This window comes from Leptinotarsa decemlineata, unplaced genomic scaffold (assembly GCF_025532065.1).
Source record: "Leptinotarsa decemlineata unplaced genomic scaffold, Ldec_3_MD MMD2_tig00026307_RagTag_RagTag, whole genome shotgun sequence".
In the NCBI taxonomy this organism is placed as follows: domain Eukaryota; kingdom Metazoa; phylum Arthropoda; class Insecta; order Coleoptera; family Chrysomelidae; genus Leptinotarsa; species Leptinotarsa decemlineata.
In genome coordinates, this window is record NW_027412681.1 from 972,029 (window position 1) to 992,681 (window position 20,653).

The 20,653-nt window shown below is 32.2% G+C and overlaps 2 protein-coding genes and 1 long non-coding RNA gene across 3 annotated transcripts; all 3 read left to right on the forward strand.

Moving 5' to 3' along the window:
• Positions 1–1,465: 1,465 nt before the first annotated feature.
• LOC111514272 (uncharacterized) lies at positions 1,466–11,523 on the forward strand. Its single transcript, XM_074181084.1, has 4 exons — positions 1,466–2,025; positions 3,471–4,090; positions 7,162–7,480; positions 8,315–11,523. The coding sequence occupies exons 1-4, from the start codon at positions 1,701–1,703 to the stop codon at positions 9,700–9,702; spliced, it is 2,652 nt and encodes an 883-aa protein (XP_074037185.1). The 5' UTR covers positions 1,466–1,700; the 3' UTR covers positions 9,703–11,523.
• LOC111514267 (uncharacterized) lies at positions 4,689–6,435 on the forward strand. The gene is made up of 2 exons (XR_002723339.2): positions 4,689–6,146; positions 6,272–6,435. It is a non-coding gene; the product is annotated as an uncharacterized lncRNA (long non-coding RNA).
• A 2,067-nt stretch (positions 11,524–13,590) lies between the features above and the next one.
• LOC111506425 (uncharacterized) lies at positions 13,591–20,101 on the forward strand. Its single transcript, XM_074181260.1, has 3 exons — positions 13,591–14,138; positions 15,952–19,250; positions 19,956–20,101. The coding sequence occupies exons 1-2, from the start codon at positions 13,835–13,837 to the stop codon at positions 16,983–16,985; spliced, it is 1,338 nt and encodes a 445-aa protein (XP_074037361.1). The 5' UTR covers positions 13,591–13,834; the 3' UTR covers positions 16,986–19,250; positions 19,956–20,101.
• The last annotated feature ends 552 nt before the right edge of the window (positions 20,102–20,653 follow it).

The following is a 20,653-nucleotide window of genomic DNA, read 5'->3' on the forward strand; positions in this document are numbered from 1 at the left end:
GTTATATTAGAAAAGTATTATTTATTGACTGAGAAGAGTTCATTTATATTAAATAAACTCAAAGACAACCCTTTTTCCTTGTTTTTGTTTTTTTAATGGTCAGTTTTATACTTAAACTAAAATTCGCAAAAGTGGATTGAAATTGCATTAAACCTAAGCTAAGGTGTAGAACCTAAGGTGTAGGTACTTTGGGAGATTTTAATGTTTCAAGATTTCATTGTGAAATATTTATTTTCTCAAAGTGATGATTAGTTTATTGGATGACAAATATGCAAGATAGCAGTTCAGAAAAAAAATACAAGATGCATAAAAAATTGAATATTGAATCCTGTTAATGTTATCTTTGTTATTCATATTATATTCCATCCTTCCTTCCATATTTATCAATATCCAAGTTTTGTATGCTGAAGGTGATTCACTTTGGCATGCCGCAACTAATATTGCTCCTCCTACATATAAAAAGAACATTATAACTGATAAACTTCTGAAATCTACAAGTGTATACGATAAGGCTCGTCTGAAAGCAGCAATGATCAAATAATCGGGTGCTTGGCTGAATGCTTTACCTGCTGCATCTCTTGGAACACTATTAGACGATAATCTTTCAGAATAGTAATAGGACTCTTAAGATGGGTTCATCTATTTGTGTGCCTCATACTTGTGTTTGCGTTAGTATAGTTGATAAGAAAGGTACACATGGTTTGAGTGCAGGGCGTACATCTCGACATCACCAATTCACAGCATAGATAACAATAAGCATGGACACTTGGCCATGCCGCCTTTGATGTGGAAAAGTATCTAGACGCCATTTTGGGAAGTGACGGTAAGAGGGCAGGACTCGCGAAATGGTTTTGGACATGTTCGCTCTCAAACTTTTTATATCCAAAATGGTCATATAATTTTGATATACCTTACGGAATGGACCCAAATTCAATTGATATAATAATTCTTGTGCAGACATTCTATCTGGTTAAATGATTTTTTCAAAAAATGTCAAAACAGCCAAATTATTTCTAAAATTACCAATAGGAATATAATGGTTCAATCAACTGGAATATAAAGAAGAAATTGGTATAAACTTTATGATCTACGGCTTTTAAAATAAATGTGATTTCTTATATTACTAATTAACCTTTCAGTTGAATTGCTTGTTCTTCATTATAAGAAATGACGTTCTTGCATTCTATCTAAACATCAATTTACTTTTGTTACTTCAATTTTATTTCTTTTTTAGTAATACGTTCACAGAACGTTTTTTATCTTCATGAAATGTCAATATCATGTAGTTAACCCATTTCGGCTAGTGATTATTATATAATGAAAATACTTGAAATGGTCCTATAGATGTCATATTGAAAATGATAAAAAATGTCACCGAAATTTCCTAGCACCGTATCTTTACGGTGGCCCTAGTGAGTATTTTGACAATTCCGTTTTGGTAACACTGTTTCATATAAGATACGACATACGTGTGTGAAGCGTATCGTATCGTATTATATACCAGAGACAACCAACTTGTCTCTGTATATACTATGGTATTACATTTCAGATTCAATTGGAAAGAAATATATTGTGCTCTATTATTCACTTTTTCTTTACCAATATAAAGTTTTGTTTAATTCTTCAGATTGTGTGTTACCCAAAGATAAGTAGTGATAAATCCACGTTGTGGTTATCTTTCTTGAAAATTGAAGTATATAATGACGACTGATAATTGTGGAAGACTAATTAAAGAGGAGGAGGAAAAGGAGGAATGTAATGCAGTCCAAAGGATTATGAAATATGAATTAGAGGCAAAACAAGTCAAAAGTGAAGATCTCATTGATGTTGTTGATCATGATTTGAAATCTGAGAGGTACTTTGAAGAAGTAAAAGAAGCCTCACACTGTGAGGTATGTGGAGGTTTACTTGGTCCAACCGATTTCTTCAGCTCTGATCATTGGAAATTCTGTTGCCAATGCCAGAATGGGTCTAATACTATGCAAGATGAATATTTGACTGTAGATTTGAAACCACTTGCTTCAGGTAACACATTTATTTTACAAATAGTTTGAGAAGAAAGAACCAAAAATATATAATTAAAAAAAATGGTTTTAAATCATAGAAAATTACTCTGGAGAACTAAGCTACAATGACTGAGATGATTCAACTAACACTTTACTGTGAAATTTCCACAGAACAGTTTAGGAATTCACAATCAATGAAAGAAATAAAATTTCTATACTCTGCTTTCTTCGAATGGTTGACGGTTTGTAAAATAATCCTTTTCAGTTTTCAAAACCCAAAAAAGTTCACTCGTGAACAACACCACAATTTCAAATGGCTCTATTTCCTTCGGCACAAGTCCAGTGCTGGATTGTTCACTTAAGGTATTCCTGCATATGCTGTTGGCGTTACAACTGTCGGAATCGACAGTTGTAACGCCATAGTTATAGTTATATAGACACACATAGTAAGGATATAATACATATATACATATAGGTACACATAAATACATAATATATACCGAGTCACTTACTATCTATTCTATTGTGATACCTTTCATATAATCAGTCAAACCTTTTTTGAATTGAAACAGGTTTTTATTATTGTTCACATTTTGGGGAAGTTTGTTATATTCAATGAGGCCTTTATATAATAAAATTTTCATGGAGTTTGATAAACTATATCGTGGCAGGTGAAAATTGTCATTTTGTCTAGTAGTGTAATTGTGAGTGGAATTTCTATAAATGATAAATTCTCCGAAATAAGAAGGTAGCATATGATTGGTTATCTTAAAAATAAATATCATTGCTGACCTGTAATATCTTTCACGAATAGACATCCACTGTAATGCACTGAGCATAAAGCATATACTTGCATAACGATTACATCCAAGAACCACCCTCATTCCTCTGTTCTGTAACTTTTGCAGAGACATAATTTTATTTTGGTCAAAACTGTATAACAGCGTACTGCAATAATCAAAATGGGGCTGTATTATTGTATTATATACGGTTATTTTCGCATTTGTAGAAAGGTGTTTCGAAATTCTAGTGAAGAAATACAGTTTTTTTGAAATCTTTTTAGTCATATAGTTATAGTGTGCACCAAAAGACATACTGTTGTCCAACATAAAACCTAAATATTTGAATTCTTTCACAAATTCAAGTTTCTGACCATCAGCATACAGGGAATTGCTGTTAGACTAGTCTATAGATACCTAAGTAATTTTAGAACAGTATTATCATTATTTTGTGATTTGTTGATATCTTTCAGTAAGTTGTTCCCTCATTCTAGAATTACTTATTTATTATCGATACTGGTAAAAATCCTTGTTAATGTTGAAATTTGAGGCATTTCATCTGAAAAATCCGATAAAAAATAAATTGATTTAAAAATAATGTGTCTCATGTTACTTCAATCATAAATGTAACGATGTACTGAAATAAGTGGCTATTATTTTCTTTTCATAAAATTATTTTTTACAGATCTTGGAAGCTCTCTTTTTAGAACCCAAAAAGAAGCAATTTTTGTGAAGGAAGAGGAGATAATCAATGAAAATATGTTGAATGAAAGTGTTCATTTTGTTCAACCCAAAATATCATGTGAAACAGAGGAAAAAGAAGACCAGTCAATCGATTTGAATGAAAGAACTGATGTGAAATCTGTTGAAAATACCTATACCGGGAAGATGCCACTTCATCATAAAATTTGCGAAAGTAGCTTGAAATTGCATGAAAATATTAATACAGGCGAAAAATCATTTCAATGTAAAATCTGCTCTAGATCATATACTGGGCCTAGTGATTTAAAAAACCATGAACAAATTCATATTAAGGAAAAACCGTTTCAGTGTAAAATCTGCTCCAAATTATTCTTTCGGTGTGATCATTTGAAAAGACATGAAACAATTCATACTGGCGAAAAACCGTTTCACTGTAAAATCTGCTCTAGATCATTCATTCATGGAGGTGATTTGAAAAAACATGAAAAAATTCATACTGGCGAGAAATCTTTTCAGTGTAACATCTGCTGTAAATCATTCAATGGAAGTAGCAGTTTGAAAAGACATGAAAAAATTCATACAGGGGAAAAAACCGTTTCGATGTAACTTCTGCTCCAAATCATTCAATCACTGTGGTAACTTGAAAACACATGAAAAAATACATACTGGCGAAAAACTGTTTCAGTGTAAAATCTGCTCTAAATCATTTAATCACTGTGGTTACTTGAAAATACATGAAAAAATTCATACTGGCGAAAAACCCTTTCAGTGTAAAATCTGCTCTAAATCATTCCGTCAATGCAGTCATTTGAAAGAACATGAAAAAATGCATACCGGCGAGAAACTATTTCAGTGTAAAATCTGCACTAAATCATTCTTTCGCAAAAGTTATTTGAAAGATCATGAAAAAATTCATACTGGCGAGAAACCGTTTCAGTGTAAAATCTGCTCTAAATCATTCTTTCGCAAAAGTTACTTGAAAATACATGAACAAATTCATACTGGCGAAAAGCTGTTTCAGTGTAAAATCTGCTATAAATCATTCCGTCAATGCAGTCATTTGAAAGAACATGAAAAAATTCATACCGGCGAAAAACCGTCTCAGTGTAAAATTTGCTCTAAATCATTCCGTCAATGCAGTCATTTGAAAGAACATGAAAAAATTCATTCTGGCGAAAAACTTTTCAGTGTAATATCTGCTTAAATTCATTCAGTTAGTATAATAATTTGAAAAGACGTGACAATGGTTATTAGCAAAAATACATCTTTGTGTAAAATCTGCTCCAAATCATTCATTGAGAGACGTAACTTGAAGTTGAATGAACAAATTCATACTGCTCAAAGTCATTCACTAAAAGTAGGCCCTTGAGAAAAAAATAACTTCATACTGGAAAGAAACCATTTTAGTATAAAATAAATTATCTCCTGAAGATGCCAACTTGAATAAACGTGAAACATGTACAAGATGAACTTCTGTGAGGTATCTTCCGTAAATGTCTCGGATATAATTCAATGTCCAGCATGATATTAGCCGGGAAAGTAGCTATTTTCCAGCATGCATTTACCAGAACCCACTGTTTAGGTACTTTGGTAGAGTTGAACGATTTGAGGTTTATTTTCTTGAATTCATTACTAGTTTATTGAATGCAAAATAGCAGATTGGAAAAAAAAATGAATACTGAATCCTAATTATAGTGAAAATGCAGTAAAATTAAAAAGCGTTACTATTAAGAAGATACAATGAAATCGTTAATTGAGTATATAATTTCTGGCCTGACCAATTGCGACCGGCAGATTTCATTAAAGAATTGATGAAGTTCAAAAAAACTCTGATTGACTTTTTAATCTAACAGTTGTCTAGTGACGAAATAGTATCATTTTTAAGTAATCGACTGATTAATCTGAATTTCCGAAATTGTCGATCATAAAATTGTAGATATTGTCGAAAAAGTATAAATTGATATGTTCGATACCATGTAGTTGGTCTATGAATGAATAAATTTCTTTCTTTCTTAATGATTGGTAATATGGCTCAATTTAAGAATCCTGCTTCTCATGTTTGGATGCGGATAGGAACTGGGAACAATGAAAGATTATAGAAATGTGTAAACAGCTAGGTTAAACATTAGCCAAAAGTTTTATCGGTTTTCATGCTTTCTCTGGGTGTGATTTTAGTTCTGCTTTCTTCAATAAAGGAAAAAGAAGGTCATTTACTTTGCTGAAAGACAGTTTTGAATTCAAATAGGCTTTTGCACCTCTTGATGACCAAGATTTAACAGAGCATGAGTTACATCTATTGTTTAGTATTAATGAAGGGTTCACTTGCCAGATGAATAATGCCAAAAAATGTGAAGACAGTGGATGATGGACGATATCAGATATTTATCAACAGCTACAAGGCTGCTGAATGAAAGTTTCAGCAAAAAAGTGTATACTTTTGATGCAACTTCAATACTACCGAACAAGTCTGAGTTTTATCGACAATTTTTGAGGGCTCATTACACTTCTTGTATTTGGAGAAATGCCTTCAAAAAGCAACCTACAAAGTTGAATCCATTGGAATATTGTTGGATTCAACGAGAAAATTCATTTGTCTTCAAATGGTGTGAAGGAGATCAACGTCCAGGCTTTGTTAGTGACTTTATTAGTGAAATCCGTGGTAAGGCAATTATAATAATGAATTGTATTAATAATAATAATAACAATTCATTTTCCCAAGAAACATACAATACAATGTTTATATGTATTTGGTTCAGTTTACAAATTAAGGCTTTATTGTTACAGAAACTGATGTAGTGGATAATGAAGATGACTTTCATGGCGAGGAAAACTTTGAAGAAGATGAGTGAGCAGAAAATAATATAATGTATACGATTAAAAATGTATATGTGTCCACTTAACACTTCTAAATTTCGCCTCGAACACAAAATAAACAAGTTGAATTACAATTTTTTGTCTTATCTTACCGTTTCGGAGGCCAAAATCTGCATTAGCAGATGTCAAATGTCATTATTTTGACGCAGTTGGCAATCATGGGGTCGCATCACTTGAAGTCAATTCAAATGGTTTTTCATTTTGAATATTTCGATTTAGTTTTCTGATATTTCAAAGTTCTTTACTTGACATGCTCGTAAATATGGAAAATACGAGTTTTATTTATTTTTACTTCAAAAACAAGAGTTTTCCGTTTCTTTTCATATATCAAAATCTATTGTTTCATAAGCTTCATGCATTCATGAAAATTGTCCTTTTTTCTGTTTTATTTACTAGGAATCAAAATTATTGATGTTCTCATATTGAGAATGATAAAATATATCTTCGAAAAAAGTTACCACGTGAGGATTTTGTCGAATGAAGCGGGTAAAGTGTGTGAGTATATTTTTCTCCTAGTGAGTATTTTGTCGATTCCGTCTTGGTAACACTGTTTCATATAAGATACGTGTGCGAGGCGGCCCGTAACGTATGAGATGGGTTGTTAGACATTTTGGAGGCGTATAATACATTTCATAATCAATTGGAAAGTACATTGTGTTCACCGTGTTTACTTTTCATTTACCGTATTAGCACAGGATACAGTTGAATTTAATTCTTCAGATTGTGAGGAAAGTGACCCAAAGATAAGTAGTAGTAACAAATTCACGTTGTCCCGCCATCTTCCTTGAAAATTGAACTAGATAATGACTACTGATAATTGTGGAAGATTAATTAAAGAGGAGGAGGAATGTAATGCAGTCCAAAGGATTATAAAATATGAATTAGAGCCAAAACAAGTCAAAAGGGAAGATCTCATTGATGTTGTTGATCATGATCTGAAATATGAAAGGTACTTGGAAGAAGTGAAAGAAGCCTCACACTGTGAGGTATGTGGAGGTTTACTTGGTCCAACTGATTTTTTCAGCTCTGATCATTGGAAATTCTGTTGCCAATGCCAGAATGGGTCCAATACTATGCAAGAGGAATATATGACTGTGGATTTGAAACCACTTGCTTCAGGTAACACATTTGTTTGAGAAGAAAGAACCAAAAATAAATCATAGAAAATTATATCTGGGGAACTAAGCTACAATGACTGAGATGATTCAACTAAAACTTTATTGTGAAATTTCCACAGCACAGGGAATTCACAATGAATGAAAGAAATGAAATGTCTATACTCAGCTTTCTTGAAATTGTTACTTGATGAAGATCCATAGTACTTTCAGAAACTACACCTCACGATTTGATATACACAAACTTTTTCTGGAGATCAAATCGTGAGGTGTAGTTTTTGAAAACATAATCCTTTTTAGTTTTCAAAACTCAAAAAAAGTTCACTTGTGAACACCACAATTTCAAATGGTCATATTTCCTTAAGCACAAGTCCTAAAAAATTGGTAAGAAGCAGTATACTAATTCTTCGAAATGATCATCATAGAAATTGTTGATATATTATTGAAATGAATATTGAATAATATCATTAGGTCATGATAGAATTCCACCTGTATAAAATTATACTGTTTCTTGGCACTGTATAAAATCATTGATCGTCTCTAATGTGAATATATAATAAATCGTTATTGTCTAAAAGAATAATTTGTTTGGGGCAGTCTTTCCTTACCTACACAAACATTTTTGGATCGACACCTATCAGCAAACAATTACTCCCTTGGCAAATACCACTAAGGGCGTTGGATTATATCCAACAGGTGGCGGTGCTTTTTCAGAGTGTCATATTTTTCATGAATATTTTGATTTAAAAATAACATGTTTCTCGTGACCTATCATCAATGTAATTATGTACTGAAATAAGGTGCTCTTATTATCTCTTTATGAAATTATTTTTTACAGATCTTGAAAGCTCTCTTTTTAGAACCCAAGAAGAAACAATTGTTGGGAAGGAAGAGGAGATAATCAATGAAAATATGTTAAATGAAAGTGTTCATTGTGTTCAACCCAAAATATCATGTGAAACGGAGGAAATTACTGAAATACGTAGTTCTGGAAATTTTTCGAATTCAATTAGAGAGAGTAGAATTCGTGATGAAAACGAAGACCAGCCAAATGATTTGAATGAAAGAACTGATGTGGAATCTGTTGAAAATACGTATACAGGGAAGATGCCACTTCATCATAACATTTGCGAAAGTAGCTTGAAATTGCATGAAAATAATAATACAGGCGAAAAATCATTTCAATGTAAAATCTGCTCTAGATCATTCTTTCGGTGTGATTATTTGAAAACTCACGAAAAAATTCATACAGGTGAAAAACCGTTTCAGTGTAAAATCTGCTCAAAATTATTCCGTCAATGCAGTCATTTGAAAAGACATGAAAAACTTCATACTGGCGAAAAACCGTTTCACTGTAAAATCTGCTCTAGATCATTCATTCATGGAGGTGATTTGAAAAAACATGAAAACATTCATACTGGCGAGAAACCTTTTCAGTGTAAAATCTGCTCCAAATCTTTTATTCAAAAATATAATTTGAAATTGCATGAAAAAATTCATACTGGCGAAAAACCGTTTCAGTGTAACATCTGCTCTAAATCATTCATTGGAAGTAGCAGTTTGAAAAGACACGAAACAATTCATACAGGAGAAAAGCCGTTTCAGTGTAAATTCTGCTCCAAATCATTCAATCACTGTGGAAACTTGAAAACACATGAAAAAATTCATACTGGCGACAAACCTTTTCAGTGTAACATCTGCCCCAAATCATTCATTGGAAGTAGCGATTTGAAAAGACATGAAAAAATTCATACAGGCGAAAAACCGTTTCAGTGTAAAATCTGTTCTAAATCATTTAATCACAGTGGTTATTTAAAAAGACATGAAAAAATTCATACTGGCGAAAAACCTTTTCAGTGTAAAATCTGCTCCAAATCATTCTTTCGCAAAAGTTATTTGAAAATACATGAAAAAATTCATACTGGCGAAAAACTGTTTCAGTGTAAAATCTGCTCTAAATCATTCCGTCAATGCAGTCATTTGAAAGAACACGAAAAAATTCATACTGGCGAGAAACCGTTTCAGTGTAAAATCTGCTCTAAATCATTCTTTCGCAAAAGTTATTTGAGAATACATGAAAAAATTCATACTGGGGAAAAACCGTTTCAGTGTAAAGTCTGCTCAAAATTATTCCGTCAATGCAGTCATTTGAAAGAACATGAAAAAATTCATACTGACAAAAAACATTTCAGAGTAATATCTTTCAAAATCATTCGGTCAGTATAATAATTTGAAAAGACGTGATAATGGTTATTAGCAAAAATCCATCTTAGTGTAAAATCTGCTACAAATCATTAATTGAGAGACGTAACTTGAAGTTGAATGAACAAATTCATACTGTTCAAAGTAGGTCCTTGAAAAATGAATAATTTCATACTGGGAAGAAACCATTTCAGTCTAAAATGAATTATCTCCTGAAGATTCCAACTTGAATAAACGTGAAACATCTGCAAGACGAACTTCTGTGAGGTATCTTCCGTAAATGTCTGTCGGATATAATTCATTATCCAGCATACTCATGATACTAGGAAAAAAGAGACCTTTCAGGCACCTGGAATTATTCAAAAAATCACAAAATACTTTTTATTTGTTCGTGTACAATTCACTTCCACAGAAGTTGAAAAGTTTGTCAACACATATTTTTAATCGAAAACTAAAAAAATGTTATTGTTGATCTACGTCCTTATACAACAAAAAAATTTAGTAGCAATTTAGCTTTAATTTAGTTATAACACATTTAATAGATCACCATATGGCTTTTGATACAATTGACCGTAATATATTAATGAAAAAATTGGAAGCTATAGGTCTTAAAGGAGCAGTGCTAGGATGGTTCAAGGACTACTTAAGCAATCGAAGACAAAACACTCAAGTGAGTAATGTTCTCTCATCTCCTATTAACGCAAAATTTGGGGTACCTCAAGGAAGTGTCTTGGGCCCTTTACTATTTCTTATATATATTAATGACATCAGTTTATGTCAAAATTGTGACTTTATGAATTTATTTGCTGATGATACAATGTTAACATCTCATAAAGATTTAAAGATAGCTTTGACAAAAATGAATATCCGCTTGGAGGAGATTCATAAATACTTGAACGTCAACCAATTAAAACTAAACGTGTCTAAAACAAAAGCCATGATTCTGACCACACCATATAAATATATAAACATAAATTACTATTCTTTGGAAATTAATAAAGAAAAAATAGAATTTGTAACCGAAATTAAATACCTGGAATTCATGTTAGACAACTGTTTATCTCATGATGCACACTTCAAATACATAACTAAAAAAATATCAAAGAAACTTAACTTTTTTACTCGAATCTATCATTTGTCAGTTTCTTCCAAGGTCACTATGTATAACACAATCATTCTGCCTCATTTCTAATATTGCTATATGGATGTGATCAAAACAAAATTTCGACTTTACAAAAACTACAAAATCGTGGAATGAGAGTCATATTGAAATGTAATCATTATGCAAGCATAAAGTTTATGCTCGACGCATTACAATGGTTATCAATACAAGAAAGGTTCTAAAGATCAGCAATGATATTTATTTTTAAGACTATTAATAATATGTTACGATCTTATTTTGATGAATTCGTTACTTATCGTGATAGTACTCACAAACTATGAGACAAAAAGTTATCTTTTTCACTTGCCAAGATGCAGATTAACCAGCTCAATGAAAATATTGTTTTATAAAGGTTTAAACCATTTCAATAAGCTGCCAAGAGACATAAAACAAAGCGAAAGTATTTATATATTTAAATCTAAGCTAAACAACTATATTAAAACAAACACAATTTTGTAGGAAAAGACTCAATGATGCAGAACATCAGTAGTCTTAAACCTTAACATTTATTATCATGTATCAGTATGTTTTAAATTGTTTGTATAGTCTTACCTAAGTTAGTTAACTTTGAATTTTATTTCTCAACATTGTTAGGTTACAGTCATATGTATGACTCTAGTTATTAATAAGTATTATTGTTGTTTAAGGACATATTATTATTGTATATTTTTATTATTATTGTATGTATAGTTATTAGGATTTCCTAAATAAACTTATTCATTCATTCATTCATATGAAATTTTAATTGTATGTTTTTAGGACTGATAGTATTTGTAAATGTGAGACCTTTTTAATAGTAATTTAAACTTGTCATTTATCACTCATGCTGAAAATCTAGTAAACAGTTTACCAAACAGTTCAAAAGATATAGAAGAATATCTAGGCAAAACGAATAAAACTGGATATTCAATGTTTTTTTGAGCAATTGATAGATATGATATTCTAGCCGTGATACAGACGTTGAAAAACAAGAAGACTGGATATATATTTGGAATAAGTGTCTATATGTTGTTAAAAAGTGTGGTCATAAATATCATTAATACCTCTCTAAATGAAGGATGTTTTCCCTCAATGCTTAAGTTGGCAAGAATCTCCCCAATCTATAAAAAAGGATCCCCAGAACTAACCCAAAACTTCAGGCAAATATCAATCTTGCCTTGCTTTTCAAAAATATTTGAAACTATTCTTTATAATTAACTAGTTCATTACTTCGATAAGAACAAAATCCTGAGTCCTCAGCAGTATGGTTTTGGGAAAAATATGTCCACTTTGGATGCTATCAAGTCATTAACTCGTGCTATAAAAACCAGTTTTGAAAGAAACGAAAAATTTTTGGGAATCTTCACAGACCTAAGTGCAGCTTTTAATTGTGTTGATCATGACATACTACTGAGAAAAATGGAGTACTATGGAATAAGAGGAGTGGCACTGAAACTAATCAAATCCTACTTGTCCAATCGATTTCAAGTAGTTTGTAATGAAAATCAGAGAAGCACTCTTCAGATAATAAGCAGGGGAGTTCCTCAGGGATCAATATTGGGCCCCCTTCTCTTTATTATTTATATAAAAGATTTACCAAATATGTACACCTCAAATATCGAGACAAATATGTATGCTGATGACACCGCTTTTGGCATCAGTATCAATAAGGGGGAGTGTCCGGCTACAACCATTGGGGAAGTTATGGAACAAGCAAAAACCTGGTTCTTGACAAACAAGCTCATACTCAATGAAAAAAAAAAACAAAAGTCTCATTTTCGAATCTAGACTATTCTACAATGTAGAAAACGACCTAGACATGCTGCACACTAAATTTCTGGGTGTAGATATAGATGTCAGGCTATTCATATTCATATGAACACCTGACACCTACCTATATATACATGCTTTGTGGAGTAGTAGACATGGAAAAGAGATGTCTTTTTTCTTTCTCTACCTTTCTACTCTTGTCTAACCATCGCTTCCTAAGTTCTGCACCACCGACATAATTAAGATGGATAGATGGATAAATCAGTCAAATGATCCAGAAATTGATATTGATGACGTATGCACATTCTTTCTACTTTTGAAGCAGTGTTGCAACTCTAACGGATTTTCATATTCCGTGGTGCCGTAGCGAAAAAAACAGTAAAATCTTGGATATTCAATTTATTGACCTGGAATGGTACTTTCTTTCATTGATTATCAAAACCGGATAGAAGACACTTTGTGAGGATATACTCTTCTGAGTATTGATTTAAATATTGATATTTCTAGGGGAATTAGTTTCTAACGCATAAACAAGAAACTATAATCATGTTTTATATGGCATTTTTGCTAATGGTTATTGCTACTGTGGCCAACATTAGGAACAAATTGGAATGCTCTATTAGTAAATGCAATAAACCAATATATACTTTCAATTCAAATGGTTTTTATTTTGAATGATTTAATTTAGTTTTCTGATATTTCAATATTTTCAATTAATGACAAACAGAATTCGACGGGAGAAGAGGCACTGTTGACTAAGTTCTTTACTTGACATGATCCTAAATATGGAAAATATGAGTTTTACTTATTTTTACTGTTTACAAACAAAATCTGTTGTTTCGTAAGCTCCATGCATTCATGAAAATTGTCCTCTTTCTGTTTTATTTACTGGGAATCAAAATTATTGATATTGTCATATTGAAAATGATAAAATATGTCTTCGAAAAAAGTTACCACGTGAGTATTTTGTCGATTCCGTTTTGGTAACACTGTTTCATATAAGATACGTGTGCGAGGCGGCCCGTAACGTTTGACATGGGTTTTTTCAGACATTTTGGAGTTGTATAATACATTTCAGGATCAATTGGAAAGTACATTGTGTTCACCGTGTTTACTTTTCATTTATCGTATTAACACAAGGATACAGTTGAATTTAATTCTTCAGATTGTGAGGAAAGTGATCCAAAGATAAGTAGTAACAAACTCACGTTGTCCCGCTATCTTTCTTGAAAATTGAACTAGATAATGACTACTGATAATTGTGGAAGATTAATTAAAGAGGAGGAAGAGGAGGAGGAATGTAATGCAATCCAAATGATCATCTCAAAGTATGAATCAGAGCCAAAACAAATCAAAAGGGAAGATCTCATTGATGGTGATCATGATCTGAAATCTGAAAGGTACTTAGAAGAAGTGAAAGAAGCCTCACATTGTGAGGTATGTGGAGGTTTACTTGGTCCAACTGATTTCTTCAGCTCTGATCATTGTAAATTCTGTTACCAATGCCAGAATGGGTCTAATACTATGGATTTGAAACCACTTGCTTCAGGTAACACATTTATTTTACTAATAGTTTGAGAAGAAAGAACCAAAAATGTTGATGGGTGCCATAAAAATAAATGAAATGAAAGAAATGAAATTTTTATACTCAGCTTTCTTCAAATGGTTGACGATTCGTAAAATAATCCTTTTCAGTTCTCAAAACCCAAAAAAGTTCACTTGTGAACAACACCACAATTTCAAATGGCTATATTTCCTTCGGCACAAGTCCAAAAAAATGGTAAGAAGCAGTATATTGATTCTTCAAAATGATCATCATAGAAATCGTCGATAGATTATTGAAATATGAATATTGAATAAAATCATTAGGTCATGATGGAATTCCACCTGTGTAAAATTATACTGTTTCTGGCACTGTATAAAATTATTGATCGTCTCTAATGTGAATATATAATTAATCGTTTTATCTAACAGAATAATTTGTTTGGGTCAGTCTTTCCTTACCTATACAAAAATGTTTGGACCGACACCTATCAGAAAACAATTACTCCCTTGGCAAATACCACTAAGGGGGTTGGATTATATCCAACAGGTGGCAGTGCTGTATTCTTCACAGAAGTAGTTCCTGCTTATGCTGTTGGCGATATGACTGCTGCACTTATTGGAACACACTTGCAAATGAGTTATTTTGCCACTTGTTAGTACAAGGTAGTGTCCTACATCAACAAGAAGTTGTTGATTTTCGATAATTAAATATCGAATTCCTTTCCTAGTGTCATTTCTCAAAATAGGTTGTGTCCACATGGCCCAAGTCCTCTTATAAGGACAAAAAATGCTCCTATAGTATGTGGATATAATTGAAGACCTTCGTGGTATTAGCCAGGGGAGTAGTGGTTCTCAAGTTATCACTCGAGAAAGTACAAAATAAATTCTTGACATATTGTGGTTATTGGTTTAACCCAAATCTCATTGCTGCTCATGAGAATAGTTGTATTCTCCATTGAATAAAGCTGCTTACAGTGAGTAAAAGAAGGATATTGTGTGATATTTCTCTCTTTTATATAATATTAAATGGTATTGTATCATGCGTATCTTTGCTGTCTCAAATAAAGGCTTAATAATTTATTTTCCATTAGTTTTCACAGAACAAACCATGGTAGATTTTCTTTTATGGTTAGATTTCTAGAGTTTTTAAATAGAGATAATAGATTGGAAATCGACTTGTACTACCAGTTTGAGTAATAGTAGTATTGTTGCACTATTTTATTTTCATTGTTTGTATAGAGAATCGATGTACTTCATATACCAGCATCATTTACTATATAAGCCAATTACCTTGCATTGAAGTAGTCGGTTGACAGTAACAAATTTTAATGAATGGTTGCTCATTTCTCTAAGTAGTCTAAATCAAGATTAAATACCATGTGTACAATTTCATAACATACATAATGTTATAAGTAAAATTTGGAACCTCTAGTGTAAAATGAATCCATTGAAAACATTTTTTCCATACCAGAAATATAATGCTGTCTCTCGACGTGCGTTTCATTAGCCAAGTTGACATCATCAGGTGACAGTTCGATAGATTGTTGAATAAACATGTTGATGAAATTTAAAGGTATAGTTTATTCTGTTTTTGTGTACTCAGAGGGATGTCATATATGAAAGGTTTGGGAAGCGGCTTATTATCGATACTGGTGAAAATCCTTGTTAATGTTGAATTCTTAGGCATTTCAACTGAAAAATCATATTTTTCATTAACATTTAGATTTGAAAATTACACGTTTCTTGTGACCTATCAATTATGTGTCTATGTACTGAAATAAGTTGCTATTATCTCTTCATGAAATTATTTTTTACAGATCTTGGAAGCTCTCGTTTTAGAACCCAAGAAGAAACAATTTTTGGAAAGGAAGAGGATATAATTAATGAAAATATGTCAAATGAAAGTGTTCATTTTGTTCAACACAAAATATCATGTGAAACGGAGGAAATTACTGAAATACGTAGTTCTGGAAATTTTTCGAATTCAATTAGAGAGAGTAGAATTCATGATGAAAACGAAGACCAGCCAAATGATTTGAATGAAAGAACTGATGTGGAATCTGTTGAAAATACGTATACAGGGAAGATGCCACTTCATCATAACATTTGCGAAAGTAGCTTGAAATTGCATGAAAATAATAATACAGGCGAAAAATCATTTCAATGTAAAATCTGCTCTAGATCATATACTGGGCCTACTGATTTAAAAAAACATGAACAAATTCATACTAGGGAAAAACCGTTTCAGTGTAGAATCTGCTCCAAATCATTCAATCAACGTTGTACTTTGAATAAACATGAAAAAATTCATACTGGCGTAAAACCATTTCAATGTAACATCTGCTCCAAATCATTTTTTTTCAAAAATAAATTGAAAACACATGAAAAAATTCATACTGGCGAAAAACCGTTTCAGTGTAAAATCTGCTCTAGATCATATACTGATTCTAGCAATTTAAAAAAGCATGAAAAAATTCATACTGGCGAAAAACCGTTTCGGTGTAGCATCTGCTCCAAATCATTCAATCATGGAAGTAATTTAAAAAAACATGAAAAAATTCATACTGGTGAAAAACCGTTTCAGTGTAAAATCTGTTCTAAATCATTCAGTCACTGTGGTTATTTGAAAAGACATGAAAAAATTCATACTAGCAAACGATCATTTCAGTGTGAAATCTGCTCTAAATCATTTATTCGTCGAGGTGATTTGAAAAGGCATGAAAATATTCATACTGGAGAAAAACCGTTTCAGTGTAAAATCTGCTCTAAATCATTCCTTCGCAAAAGTTATTTGAAAATACATGAAAAAATTCATACTGGAGAAAAACTTTTCAGTGAAGTATCTGTTTGAATTCATTCAGTCAGTATAATAATTTGAAAAGACGTGATAATGGTTATTAGCAAAAACCCATCTTAGTGTTAAATCTGCTACAAACCATTTATTGAGAGACGTAACTTGAAGTTGAATGAACAAATTCATACTGCTCAAAGTAGGCCCTTGAGAAATGAGTAACTTCCTAAAGGGAAGAAACCATTACAGTCTAAAATAAATCATCTCCTGAAGATGCCAACTTGAATAAACGTGAAACATCTGCAAGACGAACTTCTGTGAGGTATCTTCCGTAAATGTCTGTCGGATATAATTCAATGTCCAGCGTGATATTAGCCGGGAAAGCACTTATTTTCCAGCATGCATTTACCAGAACCCACTGTTGGGAGAGTTGAGTGTTTCGAGATTTAATTTCGAAATATTCATTTTCTTGAATTGATTACTAGTTTATTGAATGCAAAATAGCAGATTAGAAAATGAAAACTGAATCCTATTTATGCAATCTTTGTGATATACAATATATTTATTTATTTATATTTGTTCATAAACGGGTTACCCCAATACAGTTAAGAAATAACATATATGTTGCGACGTTTAACATATGCACTATATCACATTGAAGTCACATCAGAATATAATATCTGAAATATATAAATATAAAATAATAATAGAATTTCAATTTTACAACATTATCACTAATCATAAAATCATAAATAGAAATCAATTGAACAACAATCTAGCCATTTGTTTTTTAAAAGTCTTTGGATTTTCGCAGAAAAAATCAACACTGACAATATGTATTTCCCAATCTTAACATATTTGAGATGGGTGTATAAAAACCATAGTTAGTTGAGTGATGTGGTACTACAAATAAGTTTTTTCATCTGGTTTGTCTATTTGGAACATTGAATGGTATAATAGAGAGAACTTCCGGACAATTGATTACGCCAGAGATTATTTTGAAGAGATAAACCAACGATATCATAATCCTGCGATCACTTAGACTAGGTAGACTCATCAAGTTCATTACTTCATTGTAGTTATATTCACCAACAACTAGACCTAGTTTGTACGCCATGATTTTCAGAAATTTTCTTTGTACATTTTCTATTTGATGGATATACTTGTCATAGTATGGATTCCAAATTATGGTATTGTATTCAACAATGGATCTGACTAGAGAGCAGTATGAAACTTTTATAGTAGAAGGGGAAAAATTTGTTGATGACCACGCAGTAAAACCAAGCATTTTGAGCGCTCTTTGGGAGACATCGTTCACGTGGTTATTAAAACAAAGCTTGTTATCTAGTAATATTCCAAAATCTTTACATTCTTGTTTTTTATCCAACATATTATTTTCCAATCGGTAATCAAATCGAATTGCTGATTGTGATCTACTAAATTTAAATATAGAAATTAGAAATTATACTAGGTCTGTGATAAAATGGACATGTTCTATGTATCCAGGGATATATCCTTTAAAGTTTAAAGAAACTGATTGACTTTTTAATCTAACATGTGTACAGTAACGAAATAGTATCATTTCTAAGTAATCAACCGGTTAATCTGAATTTCCGAAATTGTCAATTTTATCAAATTGTAGTTGGTCTATGAATGAACACATTTCCTTCTTTGTTAATGAGTGGTAATATGGCTCAATTAAAGAATTCTGCTTCTCATGTTTGAATGACTAGGAACAATGAAAGATACGTTAAAATTACAGAAAAGTATAAACAGCTAGGTGAATCATTAGCCAAAAGTTTTATCGGTTTTCATGCTTTCACTGGGTGTGATTTTAGTCCCGCTTTCTTCAATAAAGGAAAAAGAAGGCCATTTGCTTTGCTGAAAGACAGTTTTGAATTCAAATAGGCTTTTGCACCTCTTGATGACCAAGATTTAACAGAGCATGAGTTACATCTGTTGTTTAGTATTAATGAAGGGTTCACTTGCCAGATGAATAATGCCAAAAAATGTGAAGACAGTGGATGATGGACGATATCAGATATTTATCAACAGCTACGACAAGGCTGCTGAATGAAAGTTTCAGCAAAAAAGTGTTTACTTTTGATGCAACTTCAATACCACCGAACAAGTGTGAGTTGTATCGACAATTTTTGAGGGCTCATTACACTTCTTGTATTTGAAGAAATAACTTCAAAAAGCAACCTACAAAGTTGAATCCATTGGAATATTGTTGGATTCAACGAGAAAATTCATTTGTCTCCAAATGGTTTGAAGGAGATCAACGTCCAGGCTTTGTTAGTGACTTTATTAGTGAAATCAGTGGTGAGTCAATTATAATAATAAATTGTATTAATAATCGGCCTATATCCATCGACATAACGCGGCCCTAAGAGTGCTACATTACCATCTACGGCACTCTTACGGTATTGACGAGACACCGGTATTGTCCTACGCTCCGGTAGATATTGAATCTGTTGTGGGGAACGAGAAGTGCCGAATTTACTGGAACTATTCGTTCCCCACCCTCAGGCTCATACAAGCTAATAAGCCTGATGTAGTCCTTCTCGACCACCAGACCAAAACGATATTTGTCGTAGAGTTTTCAGCTCCTGGCGAGACGAATATCGTCAGAAAAGAGGAGGAAAAACTAATAAAATATCGAGATTTTCTCTTCGAACTCCGCAGACTCTATCCAGATCACTCTGTCAAGATGGTCGTTGTGGTTATTGGAGTTCTTGTTGGAATGATGCGCTCTCAACTTTCGAATCTTAAAATCATACCGGCCTGCCGCACTAGGGCAGAAATCTTAGCCGGACAGATGCAGAAGGCTGTCATTCTTGGCTTACCTCGCTTGCTCAGGGCACATGATTCTCGGACCCAATGATCACTTACCCCACGGTGTGGGGAGTGGTCGTTGGTTGAAAATGCTAACGCGTCATTCCGAATGTCTTCATTTCCATAAGAAACGTATAATGTTTATATGTACCTATTTGGTTCAGTTTACAAATTTAAGCTTTATTGTTACAGAAACTGATGCAGTGGATGATGAAGATGACTTTCATGGCAAGGAAAAGTTCGAAGAAGATGAGTGGATACAATTAAAGATGTATATATGTCTACTTAATAATTGATAAATTTTGCTTCGAACACAAAATAAACAAGTTAAATTATAATTTTTTATCATTATTATTATATCCTACTATTCATTATTACTTCATAATAGATCTACTTTGATGCTAAAACAATATTTTCATTAAATTTTCAAACTCTGACATTTACATAAACAGAGTTTATGATGTCTTCACATTATATTTCATTTATACAATTATTTGGACATAATTTGGCCAAAAAAGTTTCAGTGATCATAATTGTTAATTCTATCCCACATATTTATAATGTACTGTTTGGAACCTTTGGTGTAGTAATGAATATTAGTGGAGTTTTTTCCCAACACCAAATCGTTATTTTTACACCTCGATACGTGTTTCGATCACCAACTGATCATCTTCCTCTCGAAGTACATAGTTATATTTAAAGAAAGAAAAAAAATTTATTGATGCTTTACACTCTTCATGTTTACACAAGTCAGGTGGGAATATACTAATGAAATAGGTAAGTTATGGTTATAATTACATCTACATAATATAAAAGGTGGCTCTACCTGTGTGCCACTGCAACATCGGCAAAGAAGAGACCACATCATCAGACAGGAATTCTTCAATTCT

What these genes read in the sequence shown, in the direction of transcription:
- LOC111514272 (XM_074181084.1), top strand. Translation starts at nt 1,701, where the DNA reads ATGACGACTGATAATTGTGGAAGACTAATTAAAGAGGAGGAGGAAAAG. An exon ending in TTTGAAACCACTTGCTTCAG is followed by an intron (nt 2,026 to 3,470) that starts GTAACACATTTA and finishes TATTTTTTACAG; the next exon opens with ATCTTGGAAGCTCTCTTTTT. An exon ending in TTTGAAACCACTTGCTTCAG is followed by an intron (nt 7,481 to 8,314) that starts GTAACACATTTG and finishes TATTTTTTACAG; the next exon opens with ATCTTGAAAGCTCTCTTTTT.
- LOC111506425 (XM_074181260.1), top strand. Translation starts at nt 13,835, where the DNA reads ATGACTACTGATAATTGTGGAAGATTAATTAAAGAGGAGGAAGAGGAG. An exon ending in TTTGAAACCACTTGCTTCAG is followed by an intron (nt 14,139 to 15,951) that starts GTAACACATTTA and finishes TATTTTTTACAG; the next exon opens with ATCTTGGAAGCTCTCGTTTT.